The 16,768-nt window shown below is 41.7% G+C and overlaps 1 protein-coding gene across 2 annotated transcripts in view; it reads left to right on the forward strand.

The window, feature by feature from the left end:
- si:dkey-172j4.3 (diacylglycerol kinase delta) overlaps positions 1-16,768 on the forward strand; it is a 121,808-nt gene that overhangs the window by 97,947 nt on the left and 7,093 nt on the right. For both annotated transcript variants that reach the window (XM_051722763.1, XM_051722755.1), the window contains 8 exons: positions 1,142-1,232; positions 4,846-4,953; positions 5,098-5,194; positions 5,523-5,630; positions 13,864-13,977; positions 14,243-14,377; positions 14,792-14,952; positions 15,536-15,650. In XM_051722763.1, the coding sequence (XP_051578723.1) occupies positions 1,142-1,232; positions 4,846-4,953; positions 5,098-5,194; positions 5,523-5,630; positions 13,864-13,977; positions 14,243-14,377; positions 14,792-14,952; positions 15,536-15,650 (929 nt within the window). The remainder of the gene's footprint in view (positions 1-1,141; positions 1,233-4,845; positions 4,954-5,097; positions 5,195-5,522; positions 5,631-13,863; positions 13,978-14,242; positions 14,378-14,791; positions 14,953-15,535; positions 15,651-16,768) is intronic.

The following is a 16,768-nucleotide window of genomic DNA, read 5'->3' on the forward strand; positions in this document are numbered from 1 at the left end:
AAAAATGTTATCACATTATGCCCTCCCAATTTTATTACAGTTTGTTTTGAGAAAATTATTACATTATGAACATCTATTACATTTAAATTATTACAGTATATGCAGTTATTACATTATGCCTTGTTATTACGTTATGAGTTGCCACACTCTGAGTAACACTTTTCTCATATAAAAGGGTGACACTAAAGCAGTTATTGCTGAGAAAGGACCATGCAAAGGCTGTCTGGAGTTTTCCAGTAAGCATAATAGTGACCCAGCTACAGTTTGGGAAAAGATTTTGTGGTCAGATGAGATCAAGATAGAACTTTGTATGCAAAAATCCAAACATTGTGTCATGTAAATCACATCTCAGAAACAGCAGTGAATTATAGTGTGGGTTGCATCATGATATGGGGCTGCTTTTCATCTGCAGGGATAAATGGTGATAAATTAGGGAAATACCACAAGAGAATCTGTGTGTTTACCTAAAAATTGAAACATGGGAGAAAGTTCTTTCAGAAGGATAATGAGCCCAAACATAAACGCAAAGTAACAAGGGAGCGACTGAAGGAAAAGCAGATGAATAGTCAAGGCCCCGATCTCAGTCTAATCAATAATCTCTGGCACTATTTGAAAATTGCTGTAAACAGACATCATCCAATTCAAATTCAGAACAACTTGAAGCAAATAGTGTGTTAGACTGTTACAGATGTGATGAATGCAAAAGTTGCCTCTGCAAATAGATGAATTTTTAGAGAATATTAAATGTGGGGACTGAATGCTTGTGAAAACAGCATTTTTCTATATTCAATTTATCATTTATTTTATTTTATTTTTTTATTTATTTTTTTATTTTTTTACTTAAATCACTGTCAAATGACAATAATTAATGTCAGTGTTTCAGAGTCCTATGAAATAAGAAATATCACAGAGATCAAAATTTCAATGTAGGATTTGCAGCTATGTAAAATGAGAGAGCTTAAGGTCTGAATACTCAAGGCAATGAATCCACTGTGCACTGTCAAACTAACATTCAAACACAAGACTTTTTAAGTAGTTTGATTTTCAGTTTTGTTTACTATAATTGTACAATTGCTATTTAAGTTTTTACTTAACACTCCCGTTTCTATCTCTGTCTTTTTACCCTTGATTTCATTGACAGGTCAAAACACATTAAGTCCAACCACCACAACCCCTATTTTACTGGAGAAGTCAGAGAGCTTCAACACTGTGCTTTTCTCTGAAGATTCTGTGTAAGGCTGTGCACACACACACACACACACACACACACGCTAGAGCTGTTATCTTTCTCCAGAGAAGAGCAGTAATGACCTCTGATGTCTCAGTAGCACTAAAGCCATGTTGAAAGTGTATTCACTGGTGTAGAATTGGGGGAGACAAGGGGCACACGCCCCCCCAATACTGTGAAGGGGGTGATTTGTCCCCCCCAAGTCATGCATCTGTCCATATTATTTTAATGCTGAAAATAATTTAGTTTGAGATACCTTGTAATTGCGTTGCTGTGACTCTGTCATATTGAGACAAAAAAACTGTAGTCCCCTTTCTGTTGAACGAGTTGGTATCGCCCAACGAGACGGCAGTGGCAGTGTGGTACCTCAGGTATCTCAGTGCTGGCCAGGATGCATGAACTCACAGTTGTTTATTATTACTGGATGAGGATTCTTAAAAATGCTTTTATAGATAATAGTGAGGCGGATTTTCACAGGTATGAATCCTTGCAATTATCAGTTTTTATAAAAAATTACTATCCAGTGTAAAATGTCTCCAAATGTATATAAAGCATTCTTAGATTTAAATGCGGATGAATGGAGGATTCGTGTTCAGAGCGTCAAGTGCCCCCTGCAGGAATAAAACTCAGTGGCTGACAATGTGCAGTTTCGATCTGTAGGCCTGTTACCCACACAAAACCCACACAAAACTTTTGTATGAATTTAGAAAACAAATACATCACATGAGTCATATGTGGAGTCAGTGAAGATGTTAAAGGTGTCCACAGAAATAATCATTTGTTTTTTATGGTATTGTTTTTTTATGAAAAATTAACCCAATGCTTTTTCTGAATGTTTGATATGATACAGTGTATAAATATTTAAGAGTATGCATTGAACTAGGGATAATGGGATTATACAGTTTTATTATTAACCGCGATTAAAAATATCACGGTTAATTTAATCATAAGAATTTACAATCCACGGTTAAAACCTGTGAAATACTTTATTTACATGTGGCAATATAAAAAAAAATATATATATATAATGTATAAATGTATAATATAAAAGAGTTTTTTGTAAGATTTTGTAAGCCTAAATGGGAAAACTCTGCGTGGGTACTGTAGCTGTTGCTATGGTTACGGACGGTGGCCATGTGGTGCTCTAATGACCAGGTATCACGAACTGAACATAAACTTTCAATTCATGTGAAACTGAAGCTTAAACACACAAATTCCAAAATATAACAGAGGAATTCGATCTACCAGACTCATATCCATCAAAAAAGCGACTTAAATCGTTTTGCAGCATTTAAATGACTGACTGAAGGCGACGGATGTAAAACAAGCAGACAGAAGTCATGGAAAGAAACACATTCTACAAATGGGTCAGGATGCTCCACTAGTCGTTCAACAACAAACTAGTAAATTTAATATTTTTAGCTGTGTTAATTTTAAGGTGATGAATTAAAGATGGAACTTTTTGTAATGTTTAAGCGTGCTGACAGTGTGCATGTAGTTACCATCAGCAAGTAAACTTTGAAATGTTGCTTCTTAAATCGTCCTAAGGGCTTCCCATAGTGTCCACATAACCCCCAGAAATACGTCCACTTAAACATTTAGACTATTGTTATGTGATATGTATTGTTTGCATCTGTGCTGTTGCATAAGCAAATGTGCAAATAATTGTAAAACTGGTTAACCACAATTGTTTTCTCAGACGCTGATCTAACCATCAAAAACTCATACCGCGGCATCCCTACATTGAATATACTTTATTTATTTATCTTATTTATCTTGTCCGTTGGACCCACATTTGGTCCCCCTCAATGTTCAAACCAAATCTACGCCATTGAGTGTATTACACCACAAAGTGTGTTTGCTGTAAACCTCTTAAGCATGATTTGTTGTGGTGTCAAAAACCTCAGTGGACATAAATCTATGTTTATATTGCAGGGATGCAAACACCTCACCTTTCATCGGAATTTGGAATCAAAATTAGTCACTGTTGTGATTTGTGCAGATCCGAAGTGTTTTTGTTTTGAATGCATGCTTGATTACTGCGTGATTGATTACAGCAGTGGCCAATCGCGTGTTTGGCTACAGCAGCACATGCACAGTGATTCTGCGTCTGACAGGAATGGATCCTGAAGAGCTCGGAAAAAGCAGCACTCGTGAAGCTCTCATTCGTAAACAAACTGAATGACCTGGTACATGTACTGTCAGACTGAAAGAGAGTGGCATGTTCCTCATTTACTTCAGCATCAGCATGTGAGTCTACCTTGTTCATCAAGGAGAGAAAGAGGCTAAAGAGTAATTAATGCAGAAAAGTGACTGATGTTTATACATTACAGAGATTTTTGTGTTTTTCACATGTTTTGCCTCACAAATGATGTCAAATGATATTACAAAGCAACAAGATATATTTAAAAACTGTCCATATTTATGAAGAGATATTGAATGTCTCATAATTTTGTTTAATAAAATATTACCTTATAGTTTCTGTGCATCCAGAGCAGGTCTGGCCCACCCAATTATGAGCTTGGCCCAACTTGACAACAACACCCACACCCACCGCTCCAGCTGCTCAGCCCACCCAGAGAGTCCTATGGCCCACCTTACAAATTAGAGCTGGAGCTGGGCCTGATCCAGAGACCCCAGTTATTGAATTAATTTAAATTAACTTAAAACACGCTAAGACCTTAACATAAACGAGTCCTCTTATTACTTTCTGCAATCAAAGCAAATGCCAGTTGTTGTTTTTTTCTCTTCCAAGTGCATGTTTTCAATGTTAAATTTGCACACCTCCTACATTCTTGCATGGTAAACTCATAAAATTGCCCCTCCGTGGCAAAGATCTGCTTTGTTCTTATAATGCTTAAACATTATAAAGTCTCTTGGCAGATTTTGGTCATGAACGACTGAAAATGATTCAATGACTCACTCATAGCACATAAGATGCTACCTAGTGACATCTCCAGAAGTTTTCAGTGAACTAATCAGTTAATGAAACTGAATGAATTTGTAAGACAAAAGCAAGCCACACCAAAATGCCCTTTATTTTTTAGCTAATTCTTCACAATTGTGCTGTTAATTTGCTATACTTGAATCATCTTTTTCACATCTAATGAGTTTGCATCACTAATATTGAGTCCTAATGTTGATTCGATTCACTGACACAGAGATTATTATTGTGTACTATATACACTATGACGGTGCTTTAAAACTTAGTGAACTGCTTACTTAGCATTTATGGGCCTCATATGTATGTTTGAACATTCAAATGTTCAACTAATGGCTAGAAATGCTGTTTTGGGTGGGCAGCACAATAGGTTTGGAAACATTGCCTATATGTTTCCATTTACAGAATCATGTAGCAATTTTTAGAATAATAGCATTACTTAACACATTTATAGATAGTGTAAATGTGCATTATTGCATGTATACATTAATACACTTGTTATTCATTGTCACTGAGAATATTCTGGGCATGACAAGTGCCTCCACTACCAAAGCACTATGCTGCTTTTTTTGCACCTTGTTAAATTCAACTAAGTCAGTCCATTTGTGACACTTTTGAATGTTTCATTTTGCCTTAGTTCACACACATTAATTATGCTTGTGTCTTTCTTCCACAGGCAATGCACAGAAAAGTGTGTTATGAATAACTATTTTGGCATAGGGCTGGACGCCAAAATATCTCTAGAGTTCAACAACAAGAGAGATGAACACCCAAAAAAGTGCAGGTTGGATATATAGTGGTTTTTGTTGTTAAGTCCAAATGTTGTTGTTTTGTTGAAAAATAAATAACTTTACCAGTGCTTAAGAGAGGTGTTGTTACTTACTGCAATTGTTGCTCATATGTCGGTTTTGTTTTTGATCTTCAACAGCAGTCGCACTAAAAACATGATGTGGTATGGAGTACTAGGGACCAAAGAACTGGTGCAGAAAACCTACAAAAACCTGGAACAAAGAGTCCAGCTAGAGGTATGAGCATGTGCCAGAGAACAAAAGGGAAAGAAAGAAAGAAAGAAACAAAGAAAGAGAAAAAGATGCTGACTTGCATTTCATCCTCTTGTAACCTTAATGGAATGAGGAAAGCTGCTTTTTACTGCTCGCCTTACAGCACACACTACAACTGACCCCCTGCCATTGTACAGTATGTTTTTGTTTGTGTGTGCATGCATGCATGCACATTTACTTTTCATCTTTGTCATAATGAAAAGAGTCATGGTTTTGTGTTTTAAAAACTGTTCTGAGAAGCTGTAAATGACGTAGCCATTCTTTCTCTGTCTCTCTGTCTCTCTGTCTGCAGTGTGATGGAGTTCCCATGTCCTTGCCGAGTCTACAGGGTCTTGCTGTTCTGAACATCCCCAGCTATGCAGGAGGCATTAACTTCTGGGGTGGCACCAAAGAGGTCAATGTGAGTCCATCCATCAGTAAAGCTCAGCTTAGTTCAGGGCAGAACTTGAGTTCTGACTGGCAGTTCAGCTCAGTTGGCTGCACAAACAGCTCAGAGTTGTACAGATGAATCTGCACAACGCATTTATCCTCAGCGCATCTCCTAAATGTTCTGACCTGTCAATAAATCAAGGCCCCAGGCTTGAGATTCTTTCTGCAAATACTGCTTTCTAGGGGTGTAATGGTTAAAATTCCTCACAGTTCAGATTGTATCATGGTTTTAGGGTCACGGTTTCGCTCCAAAAAAAAAAAATATATATTACTGACAAATCCAAAGTAAGAATTCTCTATTTGGTAACAAACACTTCAACAGGTTTGCCCTTAATAAAAATAATTGTTTTACAGTAACCATAGTTTAACTATGGAATTTGTATTAAAAACATAGTAACCACAAAGTCAACATGGTTACTGTCATATTTACAGTATATAGTATAATCATGGTTTCTATATGGAAACTACAGTATTACTGTTGTAAAACCAGGGTTCCCTATCTGTCACTCACTCGACGTTGTGTCAATGTAGTGACACTAGGGGTCGCCCTTGGGAGCCCCAAACACCTCTGATCTTTACATGCCACTCCCCCGGGCATACGGGTATAAAAGGAGCTGGCTCGCAACCACTCCTTCAGATTTTTTCTTCGGAGCCGAGCAGTTGTGTTCAGCGAGCTGAATCCTCTGCCGTTGAATTCACCTCTAAATTACAGCGGCTTCTCCCCCTTGTGCACCGGTGGAGTGCAGAGAATGCCCCTGGGCACTTCGACAGTCTAAAAGAGTATATATTCTTGCGATAAAAGAGTAAATTTTCCCTACTAAAAGAGTGGTGATTTGGGGACCCCAATGGGAGCCGCTCTGCCGGGTAACTCCTCACAGACCTCCCATTCACCAGTACACTCGTTTGCCCCGGTCGAGTTCTGGGATGAGACGCCGGCTTGTCTCAGGGAGAGTTCGCGATCTCATTCGACGCTCGCGAAGTGGATGAGCTCTCGATTGCAGAATCAGAGAGCGCGCTGGTCCAGTCTGACACTGAGGAACTCGACTGGGCTCCCACCTTCGGGTGCAGTCGCCCAGTCGCAGGCCGACGTGGGCAGCTACGAGCGTCGGGCTGGAGTGGAACCTTCCACTCCCCCCTGAACCCTCGCAGCTTGAAAATTGGTTCCTGGGCTTGGTGCGCCGCTCACGGCCGCACCCCTCCCCGGTCCTTTTCTTCCTGGAGGTGCATGAGGAGCTTATGAGGTCGTGGCGGGCACCTTTCACTGCCCGGACCCAGTCTCTGAGCTCCTCCACTCTCACTACCCTCAACGTTGGGGGTGCCAGGGGGTACTCGACAATTCCCCAGGTGGATAAGGTGGTTGCGGTGCACCTGTGCCCGCAAAACGCAGCCACTGAAGCATTTTCAGAGGCTCCTGGGGCATATGGCGTCCTCGACGGTGGTCACGCCGCTCGGGTCGATGCATATGAGACCGCTTCAGCACTGGCGTCAGACTCGAGTCATGAGGTGGGCATGGCACCACGGCACACATCGCGTGGTCATCACGCCGATCTGCCACTACCTGTTCAGCCCTTGGACGGGCCTTGCATTCCTGAGGGCAAGTAACCTAGGCGCAACGTGGTTACGACATACGCCTCCGAGCTAGGCTGGGGCGACGTGTGCAACGGGCATGCAGCCATAGGCTCAAGGACAGGGCCGCGACTGCGTTGGCATGTCAACTGCCTCGTGTTGCTCGCAATGTTGCTCGTTCTGTGCAGGCTTCGGCCGTTGATCCAGGGCAAACACGTATTGGTCCGGACAGACAACACAGTAATGGTAGCATACAGTAGCCTCAAAAGCGGCTTGCGCTCTCGTCTTATGTCGCAACTCACCTGCCGCCTCCTCCTCTGGAGTCAGCAGTGACTCAAGTCGTTGCGAGCCACTCGCATCCTGCGTGACCTCGACAGCGCAGCAGACGTGCCTCATTCCCTCATGGGATCTCTCTGTGGTCCTGCGGGGAGCCCTGTTTGAGCCCTGGAGTCAGTTGAGCTAAACGCAGTCTCTTGAAGACTGCCCTCCTGACTGAGCTTACGTCCATCAAGAGGGTAGGGGACATGCAGGCATTCTCTGTCAGCGACACGTGCCTGGTGTTCAGTCCGGAATATTCTCATGTGGTCCTGAGGCCCTGACCGAGCTTTATGTGGAGTGGTGATGGCGTAGTGGGCTAAAGCACATAACTGGTAATCAGAATGTTGCTGGTTCAATTCCCACAGCCATCACCATTGTGTCCTTGAGCAAGGCACTTAACTCCAGGTTGCTCCAGGGGGATTGTCTCTGTAATAAGTGCACTGTAATTCACTTTGGATAAAAGCGTCTGCCAAATGAATAAATGTAAATGTAAATATGCCCATGGTTCCCATGACCCCGTTTAGGGATCAGGTGGTGAACCTGCAAGTGAAGCTGCCCCAGGAGGCGGCAGACCCAGTCTTTTTGTTGCTGTGTCCAGTGCGTGCTTTGCGCATCTACTTGGATCGCACACAGTGCTTTAGAGGATCTGAGCAGCTCTTTGTCTGCTTCAGATGACAGCGGAATGGGAGCGCTGCCTCCAAACAGAGGATCGCCTACTGGGTTGTTGACGCCATCGTTTTGGCATACCACACCCAGGACATGCCGCCCCCTTGGGGCTTCGGGCACACTCCACCAGCGTCCTGGGCCCCGACCAATGGTGCCTCTTTGGCAGACATCGGTAGAGCAGCAGGCTGGGCAATACCCAATACCTTCGTGAGATTCCTCTATCTCCGGGTTGAGCCGGTTCATCCCGTGTTTTGTCAGGTACGAACAGGTAAGTTGGCGGGACAACTGGCTGGGTGTACCACTTGCGTATAGCACCTTTCCCCTCCTGGAGGGGGAGACGTGCGCTTGTTACCCCCCAGCCCTGTTCACGAGGTCGTGGACCCTGGATGTCCTTCCTCCTTAGCCCAGTGGCAGGTGAGTTCGCGGAGAAACTCGATGAAGGCCCAGTACGTGTGCTATTAGGCCCTGTACTGGGGTAGGTGCTCCACATGCCCTGGTTGCCTGTTTGTAACCCCGTGTGATGTATCTTCCATGAGATGGTTTCCCTCTTGGTAAACCCGCGTCTTCCTTGGGCAGAGTTTCCCTCTGCCACCGGTCGCCGTATCTGTAGAGCTCCGTCCCCTCTGGGTAGGACCTACCATGGGGACTTCTCCACATGCGGCACTGCCGACAAGACTTGGTAAGACCATGTGACGTATTTCCACACAATTGCCTCCCCTTCAGGCAGGATGTGGTCTCCGGTGTCTTCCCCTTGGGAATGGACACCCCCCCGACGCGGACATTTATGGCCCCCAGCTGAACGATTTCCATTCTTTTTTGGGGAGAATAAAAGAAGAGAAGAGGCCACGGCTGGGGCGGCCTGTCCCCATTTTGGGCAGTCGACTTGTCTTTGAGGTGCGGGGGACCATATGACACTCATAGGAGCGTTGGGGGAGGTTACATGATGGCCAGGTGCGCTGGCTACGAGGCACGCAATGGTTTGCCCGTCTCGCACTGTCAGTCCATGTAACACAGTTCAGCTAGTTGTGGCGTTTCGTATAGGGACCCCTAGTGTCACTACATCAACACAACGTCGAGTGAGTGACAGATAGGGATGCAAATTCCACTCGCCAAATCCCATTGGCCTTTTCTCAAAGATCAGAGGTGTTTGGGGCTCCCAAGGGCGACCCCTAGTGTCACTACATCGACACAACGTCTCATTCCCTCCATCAGGGAACGGAGGTTACGAAAGTAACCAGGACATTAATTGTATCAAAACCATGATTTCTGCAAAGAAAACCGTGGTGACAGCAGTCATGGTTACTACAATATTACTATAGTAAAACCACAGTTAATTTTCTTTAGGGTCTTTAACTAAAAAGAACCTTTTCTCTAATTACTAAATCAACATTTTAAGTTAATACTGCACTATTACGCTACATGCATCAACATAAAATGCATTTCAAACTCTACTGCACATATATTCAATATTCGTATGTTGAACATCACTATAGAAGGAACTTTGCTATTAAAATGGATATGAGGGATGTTGTGATGTGGCTTGAGTATTTTAATCATATGCAGAAATCACACATCTTCGTCAGCAGAGTAGGGAAAAATATTGTTGGCAGTGAACACCCCAATCGCTTTAGTTATTGTTTATGCCTGTCCGAATTAGCACTGTGTGCCTGCTTAAAAATGAAAGGGAGTATGTGTTTCAGCTCATCTGTGGCTCTGTGCCCGGTGATTTCGGCGTAAATGATCTTATGTCGATGTATTACTAGTATACAGCACTCGCGTCGAGCAAACAGTGCCTGTTTTGTAAATGTTTTTTGACCATCGCTGTTGTAATTGACTGCAAAAAGAAAATGTTTCCAGACAGGAGACCTGAATAACACAGGGGGCTTCTCTATCAGCGGCTCATTTTCTCCACAAGCCATTTTCAACTAAAAATGCACAACACTTGCAGAACAGTGATGTCATCAAGTTGACCCACGTGAAACACAGGCAGAGTGTATCCATCTACAGATCCATTCAGGTGCATTAGCGGAGGTTGTAACTGTCCGTGTCTATTTGACGCTTTATTTTCTTCACAAAAATCTTGTGCTCCAGATGCGTCAATAAACTTGAGGTGAACCGTGTTACCGTGGGTGGTGAACTGTATGGTTTGTTTTTTTTACTGAGAACTGTTACACCCCTACTGCTTTCATAATACATCAACCACATTTACAACCAATAATCAATCCATCAGTTCTAGTTATAGACCAATATATTTGTCAGGCAGATATTTTGCCATTTTGAGATTTTCAGCATTGGCCAACAACCATGTCCACTTGGCCGATTAACAGAAGTGCTTATCTCCCCACTTTCCAAATTCTACAGTTTTGTCAATGGATAGTAAACGATTTCGATTTCTGAAGTTTGTTAGTGAATTTTGAGTAAGCAAGTTTGTGTACAACTCATTTGCTATAATTGAATTTTATCATATACACTCACCGAGCACTTTATTAGGAACACCTGTACACTTACTTATTCATGCAATTATCTAATCAGCCGATCATGTGGCAGCAGTGCAATGCATGAAATCATTCAGATATGGGCAGGAGCTTCAGTTAATGTTCACATCAACCATTCGACCTTGGCATGATTGTTGGTGCCAGACAGGCTGGTTTTAGTATTTCTGTAATTGCTGATCTCCTGGGATTTTCACACACAACAGTCTCTAGAGTTTACTCATAATGGTGCCAATGAGCAGCAGTTCTGCAGACAGAAACGCCTTGTTGATGAGTGAGGTCAACGGAGAATGGCCAGAATGGTTCGAGCTGACAGACAGGCTACAGTAACTCAGATACCCAATCTGTACAATTGTAGTGTGCAGAATAGCATCTCAGAATGCACAGCATGTCAAACCTTGAAGTGGATGGGCTGCAACAGCCGAAGACCACGACAGGCACTTTATTAGGACCATAGTGTTCCTAATAAAGTGCTCAGTGAGTGTATATAAATCAGCATTATATCGGTCATCGTCTTTTTAGATATTGGCCATTAAGAGACCCATTTCGGTCAACCACTAATCAGTTCTCTTTCATCATCAATTTTCAAGTACACTGAAATTTGTCTGTGCGACATTGCATTGTGGCTTATAAACAAGTGTAACAGGTATGTAGAATAAATCTGTGTCCCTCTGCTTGACAACTGAAGATGGGCAAGAGGTTGACCTTTCAGCATGTTAATGACCCTAGACACACTGCCAAAATACAACGCAGTGGCTTAAGGATAGGAAGGTCAAAGTCAGAGCACGGACCTAATTTCAATAGAAAACCTATGGATGGACTTGAAGAGAGTCACCACACAATTTGACTGAACTTTAACAATTAGCTAAGCTAGTAGAGACATATCCAAACAGACTGATGGCTGTCATTAAAGCAAAATGGTAGCTCTACGAAGTATTTAATCCATGGGTATGATCACTTTTCAAACCCTGTTATTCTAGTTTTTCATCTTTTATTCATTTTTGGAATTGTTTCATTTTTTTAAAAAAAAAGCTGGATTTTTTTTTGGATTGTTTTGATTTCAGGCTGTAAGACAAAAACAAAAACAAAAAAGACTATTCCAAAGAGGTATTATGTATCAAGTATCAGTGGGCAGTATGCTGTTTAATCAGGGGTTAAATTGGGGCGGAACAACCCAGAACGGCATTCCAGCACCTCGGTCTGTGACGCCTTGCTTCGCTGCCTGCTTCATACAGTTCAGACAGTGGGAAGAAATATGTGAAAACCATCACACCCCCCTCCCTTTTGCTTTTACGGTTTAGCCACCTTTAAAAAATCTCAATTTACAGTGCATCCGGAAAGTATTCACAGCGCTTCACTTTTTCCACATTTTGTTATGTTACAGCCTTATTCCAAAATGGATTAAATTCATTATTTTCCTCAAAATTCTACAAACAATACCCCATAATGACAACGTGAAAGAAGTTTGTTTGAAATCTTTGCAAATTTATTAAAAATAAAAAACAAAAAAATCACATGCACATAAGTATTCACAGCCTTTGCCATGACACTCATGGTGTCAGGACACTCAATCCTGTGTCGGTAGACCTCCGAGACAGGATTGTATCGAGGCACAGATCTGGGGAAGGGTACAGAAAAATTTCTGCAGCATTGAAGGTCCCAATGAGCACAGTGGCCTCCATCATCCGTGAATGGAAGAAATTTGGAACCACCAGGACTTTTCCTAGAGCTGGCCGCCTGGCCAAACTGAGCAATCGGGGGAGAAGGGCCTTAGTCAGGGAGGTGACCAAGAACCCGATGGTCACTCTGACAGAGCTCCAGCATTTCTCTGTGGAGAGAGGAGAACCTTCCAGAAGAACAACCATCTCTGCAGCACTCCACCAATCAGGCCTGTATGGTAGAGTGGCCAGACGGAAGCCACTCCTCATTAAAAGGCATATGACAGCCTGCCTGGAGTTTGCCAAAAGGCACCTGAAGGACTCTCAGACCATGAGAAACAAAGATTGAACTCTTTGGCCTGAATGGCAAGCGTTATGTCTGGAGGAAACCAGGCACAACTCATCACCTGGCCAATACCATCCCTACAGTGAAGAATGGTGGTGGCAGCATCATGCTGTGGGGATGTTTTTCAGCGGCAGGAACTGGGAGACTAGTCAGGATCGAGGGAAAGATGAATGCAGCAATGTACAGAGACATCCTTGATGAAAACCTGCTCCAGAGCTCTCTGGACCTCAGACTGGGGCGAAGGTTCATCTTCCAACAGGACAATGACCCTAAGCACACAGCCAAGATAACAAAGGAGTGGCTCCGGGACAACTCTGTGAATGTCCTGTTGGTGGCCCAGCCAGAGCCCAGACTTGAACCCGATTGAACATCTCTGGAGAGATCTGAAAATGGCTGTGCACCGACACTCCCCATCCAACCTGATGGAGCTTGAGAGGTCCTGCAAAGAAGAATGGGAGAAACTGCCCAAAAATAGGTGTGCCAAGCTTGTAGCATCATACTCAAAAAGACTTGAGGCTGTAATTGGTGCCAAAGGTGCTTCAGCAAAGTATTGAGCAAAGGATGTGAATACTTATGTACATGTGATTTATTTTTTATTTTTTTGGTTTTTATTTTTAATAAATTTGCAAAGATTTCATACAAACTTCTTTCACGTTGTCATTATGGGGTATTGTTTGTAGAATTTTGAGGAAAATAATGAGTTTAATCCATTTTGGAATAAGGCTATAACATAACAAAATGTGGAAAAAGTGAAGCGCTGTGAATACTTTCCGGATGCACTGTAACCCCTGAGTATAATGAAGACTAGTAAATGAAATATACATTATATGAAGTCATTTTAATAACAGTGATGTTGTACACACTGACTGAATGCAACATGTGAGCAGTATGAATATTATAGTAGATCACATTTCTACCTGGCATTTTCTGATCTTTTTAAAGACATGACATTTTTAACAAACTCTTTCCTGTAAAACTGAAGGGGAGAAGGAAGACTTCTGGTTTCAGATGAGACATCCTAAAAATATTTATCAAAAATTGCATCTTAAAATATAGATTTGTATAGAGTTGTGTAAATAAAGTATAGTTCAGATGATGTGAATGTAGTTCAGTGGTGTATATTATTAAGTATTTCTCCCATTTTGTTTGTTTGTGTAGAATTTTGGGGCGCCTTCATTTGATGATAAGAAGCTGGAGGTGGTGGCTGTGTTTGGCAGCATGCAGATGGCCATGTCTCGAGTCATCAACCTACAGCATCACCGCATTGCCCAGGTCTGCAGTGCACACAACACACGTTTACTTAGCTATCTGAATGATGACATACCATAGACGTCTATTGCTTTTCTATAAAGCTAATTATAATTACTATGAACCACACCATAACCCTTCCCATGAAAGAAAACTTTTTCAGTTTTTGGAATTATAAAAGCATTGTTTATTATATTTAGAAATTATTTTCCCAATTGAGGATATTCCCAAACTGTAGATAAGTACATACAGTCCAAAACATGTGGTTTGACACTGGCTCTTTCCTCAGTGTCGGCAGGTAAAAATCATCATTCTGGGTGATGAAGGTGTACCGGTGCAAGTGGACGGAGAGGCCTGGATTCAGCCACCTGGCATTGTTGAAATCATCCACAAGAACCGAGCGCAGATGCTCACCAGAGATCGGGTCAGTCTGTGTGTGTGTGCGTTCTCATTTTACCTTCTTTAAATATGTCTTTAAAACTATCCCTGCTGAACAGAACAGCATCACTGTTCATCCTACAAATGTTACTTTCTGGATGCTTTTCCTTTGCATGGAATGCAGGTGTCCTCTCTTGGCTTCTAAACTAGCTCAATCATCAAGAATTCCTTGGTCAACCAGCTTGACCAGCTCAGTTTTGCTGGTTAACAGTGTGGCTATGCATGTCCTCCAGCTAGATCAGCACCAAACCCGCATAAACCAGCAGTCTGGGCCCACTGAGAAATTCATGGTCGTTTCAGCAGCGGTGCTCTTTGATGAATGTGCCTTCATCAGATGTGACACATTTCAGTACATAGGTGTTCTGCATTCTGTTAACATCATGCTTTTCTGTGACATTAGGCTTTCGAGAGCACACTGAAATCATGGGAAGACAAGCAGAAAGGTGACAGCCGGCCAGCCCGCCCACGACTGAACTCCCAGCAGTCCATGGAGTATCTGACTGAAGAGGAATGCGCTCAGGTCCAACAACTTGGCTTAGTGGCCGACGCACTCATAAACAGGTGTGTCTGTGTGTACCTGTGTGTACTAGAACAAAAGTTGCTTCTAATCCAAGAGGAATGTAACATCACAATGTAAATCGATGCATAAGTTTGTGAGAAAATATTAAAAGGATAGTTCACCCAAAAAGAAAAACTCTTTCGTGTTATTCCAAACCCATATGATTTTCTTTCCTCCATGGAACACAAAAGTAGATGTTAAACAGTATGTTAGTCTCAGTCATCATTCACTCTCATTGCATCTTTTTTCCATATTATGAAAGTGGATGGTGTCATAGGCTGTTGTTCTAACTGATCTCATTTTGTGTTCCACTGAAAAAAGAAAGTCAAACAGGTTTGGAACAACATGAGGTTAATGATGATAGAATTTTCCTTTTTGCTTAAACTATCCTTTAAAGTAACTTTTCTGAGGGCTATTAAATAAATCAAACTGTATGCTGTTTAGTAAGACACTGCACCCATTCATGTAACTTTTGTGACTCTTAACTTAATGATCTTTGCTTTTCTCTTTTATCAAAAGTTGACATAGTGGAAAAACCTGGTGTAAGTTGCTGCTGAATGTGGTAGTAGTAATGATGTTTTGTAGGATTCGGGAAGTAGCGAAGACTCATAAGGTGGTGGAGCAGGAGTTGGCTCATGCTGTGAACGCCAGTGCTGCGGTGCTGAGTGAAGCCTTCCCCTCTAAACCCTCCAGCCCTGAGGTGACAAAACATTTTATCCATCAGACTCAGAACCTGTGAATGTAAAATGCAAAAACCATACAGAAATCTGATCTGGCAATAATGTAAATCAAATACTGTATACTGTATAATATGTAAATGTATGTTGTTTTGACTGATATAATAAAGGTTACATACTTGTAAAAATGTGCAATATATGAACAATATACAAAATGTGCACATATATGAACAATAACGTTTTATACATTTTATGTTCATATATGGCCATATATCAGATTTCTGTATGTGTGTATTTTATGTTATGGACTACCAAACTTAAGTGTTTAACTTATGGGATTAATATATTTAAAGGGATAGTTCACCCAAAAATGAAAATTCTCTCATCATTTACATGCCATCCCAAATGAGTATGACAGTCTGTCTTCTGCTGAATACAAACAAAAGATTTTTAGAAGAATATTTCAGCTCTGTAGGTCCATACAATGCAAGTGAATGATGACCAGAACTCCAAAAGCTCCAAAAAGGAGATAAAGGCAGCATAAAAGTAATCCATTAAACTCCAGTGATTTAATCTGTGTATTCTGAAGCGATCCAGTTGGTTTTGGGTGAGAACAGACCAAAATATAACTCCTTTTTCACTTTACATCTTGTCATTGCAGTCTCTAGGCACAATCATGATTTCAAGCTCAGTTACACTTCCTAGTGCTTGACGCATTCACAGAGTGCTAGATGGTGCTATAGGAAGTGTAATCGAGCTTGAAATCATGAACGTCAAGGAGACTGCTGTCAAGATGCACAGTGAAAAAAGAGCTATATTTTGATCTGTTCTCACACAAAACCAACTGAATCGCTTCAGAAGACATTGATTAAACCACTGGAGTTTAATGGATTACTTTTATGCTGCCTTTATCTCCTTTTTGGAGCTTCAAATGCCTAATCACCATTCACTTGCATTGTATGAACCTTCAGAGCTGAGATATTCTTCTAAAAATCTTTGTTTGTGTTCTGCAGAATAAAGAAAGTCAAACACATCTGAGATGGCATTAGGGTGAGTAAATGATGAGAGAATTTTCATTGTTATGTAAACAATCCCTTTAACATCTATGTTCAAATATATTTAACTGTGTTAAAATGTAACA

This window comes from Myxocyprinus asiaticus, chromosome 2 (genome assembly GCF_019703515.2).
Source record: "Myxocyprinus asiaticus isolate MX2 ecotype Aquarium Trade chromosome 2, UBuf_Myxa_2, whole genome shotgun sequence".
Lineage (NCBI taxonomy): Eukaryota > Metazoa > Chordata > Actinopteri > Cypriniformes > Catostomidae > Myxocyprinus > Myxocyprinus asiaticus.